We start from the raw sequence: 5,829 nt of genomic DNA, 5'->3' as shown, positions 1-5,829 counted from the left end.
AAGAGTTGAGTGTTGCACTTGCAACTTAGCATCATCACCTCTTACTGCTGTTATCCACTGTAGCTTTTTGCATCCCTTGTGGCTTGAAATGGTGTTTTTCCTGCTTATGGCTTACATTGTTATTGGCATGGCTAGATAAAACTCTCTTTTCACAGTGTAAGTATAAATATTCTAATGGCAATGTCGTCGTTTGCATCACTCCTCATTTTTCTGAAGGTCGCCCTTTCGTCTCTGGTAATCCGGTAGTCTAAGAGACATACTGCCGTCATATTCTGATAGCTTATGGCAAAACTTCGAAGCTTAGGTTACAAAGAGTTTTAACTGTCGTAGTACACTTACCTCAAATGTTTTCCATTTAAGATTTTACTGTAACACCACCATATATTTTTGCAGAATACTATTTTTGACAATTCCTGATGTACAGTTCAAGGCCTGTTAGGCTGTTTTCACATGCTACAGTTAATGCATCAACTCTTCCAAAAACTCGTGGAAAAACAGCGATTTCCAGCAGTGGCTGCTATACAAATGAATATCATTACACAACCATTTACAAGCCTATATCAGTGTAGCAGTCTGCAATTTGATTTGTTTTAATTCATGGGTCGTTCTCGTATGAGTGCTGACATGCACCAATTGACTAATAATCCCACTTGCGCAGAGAGGACTGGGAAAACAACCTGCAGTATGATGACACCACCATTGCATACAGCAAACAATGCATATGCATGTATAAATACTCTTCCATTCTCGATTGCAAGTCATTCAGTGCCTGGGGACTTTGAGCTTAGGCTGATGTTCAGAGGCATCCAAATTGCTACATCGCTTCATGTAAGTGTCGAGTGTTCTCTGCTTCGCAGGGCTGCTTCTCTGCTGGCTGGCTGAAACTTCCAAGGTTTTCTCTTGCCCGTCGAGCATCTAATAGATCAATAAATAGAATTCAAATGCATATAAGCACTAAATAACTACGGATACCCCACCGCACTAAATCACTACAGATACCCTGCTAAAACTAACACTAAAGAAATGCCCAGCGCTTGTAAAATCACCTGTCCCAAATTTTCCAATTTGCTTTGAACAACATCCCTGAAGAAAAATATCATGTCAAACTAACAAGCATTGATAGAGCGAGATCATAACAAATGCCTAAAGCAATGCTCAAACATCTGAGTTAAGTCAAGTCTCGAGCCAACTGTGACCGAAGTGAACATACCAAATGATGTCATCAACTGTGTCATTTGCTAGCAGGTAGTATACATTGACTGAAGAAACCTAGAAAGCAAGAACCAAATCATGTCAAAACATTGGGCACATTCAAACAAAATTTGAGTAAATGAGAAACTCCAGAGAAAGTAAGCCCCATAACTTCATTTCTCAGAGCTCGATTACCTCTCGAACTATGATCTCATACAATACTCAAACATGCTAGGATTAAAAGATACATGTGAAATCCATTAAAAAAATACAATCTCAAGCAAGGATTATCTAGATATTTACTGCAGTTTCATCTATCTAGTAAGTTGTGACAAATATAGGCAAACACGGGTGCCCCAGTAAAACAGGAAAAGCAGATTGCAGTTCTGAAGGGTGTGTGTGAGTCCATTTAACTTTACAAAGAGGCATCCTAATAGAACTCCAATTAATTGATTCACCAAATAAAAATGCTGGAAGAGATTAGCTCTATTGCTCTGGTTGCACTGTAAGCATATAGGAGGGTCTTGGGATCAAATCCTGGCATGGTGCATGTATTCGGAGAATGGAACTCAAGCTTATTGGTTCCTGAATCATTTGGACCAAAACATTCATGATCATTACTAACATGCCATCAAAAGCATCCTACCATGAAAGATTTAATGAACCATCTAAAGGAAACTACACCAACCCCAAATCATTAGGGCAGCATAAAATCAAAATCATCTTTCCAGAGAGAGATTGTATAAATTTCAGAATTCTAGATTGCCTGCAGATCATACACATAACCAGTACTCTTTCATTTATTCATCTACCAATGCTAAGGGCACCACCTACCATCCAAAAATTCCACCACCATGCCTTTGAATAGTTCCAAATCAGAAAACTTATCAATGTGCCTCCACAACTAATTCAGTTGCACAAGCAACTATCCACAGCAATGTAATGCATGTGCAAGCTCTTACTCATCACCACCATTTAGCACAGAACACTAAGCAGCATCTTTTGAGAGCTCAGTAAGAAAAACTAATGTGGAATTACAGTAAATTGGAAAATCATACATCCAATCCCTAGTATTAGGTTAAAGCCTAAGCAAGCTAATACAAGGCTTCCATTTGTTGTATGATTGATTACCAGGCCAAACAAAATCTCACCATACTAAATGCAGTGTTCTGATTCTTAATCAAAACAAATCAGCCTATTGCAATGTGAACCAGCACCAAATTATACCCTTAACAGAATTGATAACAACGTATATTAATGGTTTTATATCAATCTAGAAATAACATTCATGGTTGACTGTAGTTTACCTGACCAATCCTGTGAGCACGGTCTTCCGCTTGAATTAGGTCACCTGGTGTCCAAGATAATTCCGCAAAAATAACAGTGCTTGCAGCTGTTAAAGTTAACCCAACACCTCCAGCTCTAATAGACAGCTTCACAAATACATTTTCACAGATAAACCATAAGGACTCAACGCACAACTTGCACCAAAATTCAGTCAATTTGAAACATAGTATCAAGAGTAATGCTAATCTTACCCAGTACTCTTCTGAAAAAATCTAATGCATTGAAGGGAAAGGATCCCATAAATCCAATGGTTGAAATTTTATGGTAAGTGATTTTGGGAAGAATAGCATCACAATATAGCATCAATATTAAGGTACAAAAATAAAAGGCAAGTAAATAAATGAAACAAATTGGCATACCACTGCTGCCTTGATAGCATCCTTTTCCTGAAAATCAGTAACCAATGCTTGCCTTGAAGCTGCAGCGGTTTTGCCATCAATTCGGATGCAACCCACTTTCTTTTTCTGGAATTTGGAAGATCTCATAAGAATAAGTCGATGCAAGGAAAATTTCAGTCATATGAAAGTTGTATTACAAGAAGAAACTCATGTATTGAATCAATCATGGATTGATGGTGAGCAAAAATCAGAAACTTGCATCCTGCCTGCAAGGAACAATGCAACACCAGTGATTTAACCATTAAAAAGTGGACAAACTGGAAAGCAATTTCAAAGAGTAAATAAACCTCAGGGCAGATGGAAAAATATTGAAAACAGTAATTATAACTACATCCAAGCTCACTTGGAGTAAAGATAAGGGTGTGGTGTAAATTGAGCCAATCTGCTTTTACTTTCACATAAGATTGCACCATGGATCAGAAATCTGCTTTTAGTTAGTATTTAATAAGGACAAAACAATTGATTAATCAACTCACACTACCAAAGCCAAGGCTGCTACTTGGATGGGCTTCAATAGGAAATAGAATTTAAGTGTACCCCATACAGGTTTTTGATCTTTCATACATGCTCCAGAATCTAATAAAGGTCCTAGAATTGTAACAACAAAATACAACGAAATTTGACACCTAGAATATTCAAGCTTTTAGCAACAGAAACTAGCATTACAAATATGCAGACATTATAGTGAATCTGACTCCAGCATGATTATCATCAAGATGAAAACACGAGGTAGGACCATAAACCAACCTTCTCTTGCTCGTAAGCAATAGAAGAGCACCCCTGGAGAGTAAAGAAACATGCATTAAAGAAAGATATCGAGAATGAAATCACCTCAATGACAGTTCCCAGATAATCTAGAACTCCAGATATCTTGGCTTCAGCAGAATCAGTATATATCTGCAATTCAATAAAGCAGTGACAGGATATTGAAGTTGTGCAAGATGGGTAGCGAGGACATTTGTGGCAAAAAAAATTCTGTCCTTGGCATTTAATGAAGTGAAAAAAAAAAAGAACAAGAACAGAGATATGTCATTCTGATTTGATAGTACATGTACAAATAGGTAACGTGCACATATCACACTTAAATGATGAAGATGAAGTAGGCAATGATGACCATGCAATCATATCATGCATACCATTTCATACCTTGTTAATAAGATTCTTCTCTGTGAATTTCAGTGATTCAACCTCCTCATCTGATGCACAAGCCTTAATTTTTCTTTTTACCACCTCCAACTACAAAACAGAACAATAATACCATTATATTATTTTTTTTCCTTTCCTTTCCACTTTCAGATAGAAACTGTGCCTCCAACTGCAAGACACTCAATTGACTTTATAGAGCAAGCACAAGTAAGAGATCAACCAAGAGTGAGTTGAATTACCTCACGGAATAGAGCATTGATTTGTTTCATGTCCTTTTCAGGCAAATCAAGGAATACCTGTAAATCAGTTGTAAAATTTTGTGATGGAATCACATAAAAAAACCATATTCTACATATTCATCTGATACAAATAGTTAAACAATGTGTGCATGGACAAGTAAGCAGAAGAACAAACATGAAAAGCTGAAAGAGCCACGGACAAGCATAATTTGGCATTTCTTCTGCATCAAATTGATACTGATAATTAAATTGGAGAGTCGTGGACAAGTTTGAATGTATTAATTCAATGTCAATTTAGTGATAATAATTAATGATAAAGCAATCTAACTTAACAAAAGTCCAACAAACTCCCAAGAGTAAAAGTCAAACAATTTTTAATTTCCATCACCGATAAGAATTTCTCCCACAGTATAGCTTTTTGATCCCAAAAAGTTTCAACAAGCCACTGACCAAAACTCTCAAACCAGATGAAAATCCTTTGCTTCATTGGACTTAAAAAAAAAATTCCGAGCCGTTTCAATCATGGAATAAAAATCAATCAAAAAATAGAATTTTTGCAAGGAGCAAAAACCGGTTTAAATTCTCCTAGCTACAGGTTAGGAGCTTAATTGGACTTAAAAACCATTTTCTTGCATTAAAAAATCTTAATTGATGCTAATGCTTCCAATATATTTCGATCATGGAACAAGAATCAATCAAACAATAGATTTTTTGCTAGGAGCAAAAACTGGTGCAAATTCTCCTAGCAACAGGTTAAGAGCTAAATTGGACTTAAGAAGCAATTTTCTTGCATTAAAAAAGCTTAGTTAATGCCTCATGCTTCCAAGCCATTATGATCATGGAATATAAAACAATCAAAAAAAATATTTTTTGCAAGGAGCAAAAACCGGTGAAATCTCCCCTAGCAACAGGTTATGAGTCATATCAAAAGAAAAGGACAAATGAACAAACAACATACCTGTTGCCGTCGTTTCACAGGAAGCTCAGAAAGGACATCCTTTTTAAGCCTGCGTATCATCACTGTTGCCTTCATTAAGTTGTGCAATTCTTCATGGTTACTAGCACCTTGATAAACTCCAAATATTCCCTAGAAGAATAATACAAAGCAACAACTGTTGATTATCAAAAGGCTTAACAATATAATAAACTTTGTAAACCATTAAATATTTACTTACCCCCTTGCAATACCGATTACCATATTCATGAACATTCTTGTATACATCAGGATACAAGGCTTCCAACTACAAAGTGTGGTTAATTTCATACAAAATCAATATAAAAATAAAATCCTGAAAATCTTAAATGCAACAGGCTATCCAAGCATCATTCAAAGTACCTGCTTAAAAAGCTCTATTGGTCTGGATAAAGCAGGGGTTCCACTGAGCAATATTGCATATTGAGCTTTCTGAAATTGAAACCGTTGTTAATTTCAGTCACCAAGAATTGCGTGCGTGCGTGCGTGGTGTGTGTGTGTGTGAGAGAGAGAGGGGGGGGGGGGGGGGGGGGCG

At 36.7% G+C, this 5,829-nt stretch overlaps 2 protein-coding genes across 3 annotated transcripts in view; one reads left to right on the top strand and one right to left on the bottom strand.

The window, feature by feature from the left end:
• LOC105108383 (uncharacterized) overlaps positions 1-192 on the top strand; it is a 1,816-nt gene extending 1,624 nt beyond the window's left edge. The window contains exon 3 of the mRNA XM_011002676.1: positions 1-192. Coding sequence (XP_011000978.1) covers positions 1-29 — 29 coding nt within the window. The 3' untranslated portion in view covers positions 30-192.
• A 192-nt stretch (positions 193-384) lies between these two features.
• LOC105108384 (SWI/SNF-related matrix-associated actin-dependent regulator of chromatin subfamily A-like protein 1) overlaps positions 385-5,829 on the bottom strand; it is an 11,082-nt gene continuing 5,637 nt past the window's right edge. Inside the window, exons 13-24 of one of the 2 annotated variants that reach the window (XM_011002677.1) lie at positions 5,658-5,726; positions 5,497-5,562; positions 5,280-5,408; positions 4,322-4,378; positions 4,083-4,172; positions 3,768-3,833; positions 3,074-3,142; positions 2,898-3,002; positions 2,499-2,624; positions 1,211-1,269; positions 1,047-1,083; positions 385-915 (exon numbers count right to left, since the gene is read on the bottom strand). In XM_011002677.1, coding sequence (XP_011000979.1) covers positions 763-915; positions 1,047-1,083; positions 1,211-1,269; positions 2,499-2,624; positions 2,898-3,002; positions 3,074-3,142; positions 3,768-3,833; positions 4,083-4,172; positions 4,322-4,378; positions 5,280-5,408; positions 5,497-5,562; positions 5,658-5,726 — 1,026 coding nt within the window. In that variant the 3' untranslated portion in view covers positions 385-762. The remainder of the gene's footprint in view (positions 916-1,046; positions 1,084-1,210; positions 1,270-2,498; positions 2,625-2,897; positions 3,003-3,073; positions 3,143-3,767; positions 3,834-4,082; positions 4,173-4,321; positions 4,379-5,279; positions 5,409-5,496; positions 5,563-5,657; positions 5,727-5,829) is intronic. The other variant, XM_011002678.1, reaches the window with a different exon arrangement.

Source organism: Populus euphratica, unplaced genomic scaffold, assembly GCF_000495115.2.
Source record: "Populus euphratica unplaced genomic scaffold, PopEup_1.0 scaffold187.1, whole genome shotgun sequence".
Classification (NCBI taxonomy): domain Eukaryota; kingdom Viridiplantae; phylum Streptophyta; class Magnoliopsida; order Malpighiales; family Salicaceae; genus Populus; species Populus euphratica.
This window is presented reverse-complemented; position numbering and strand designations above follow the sequence as displayed.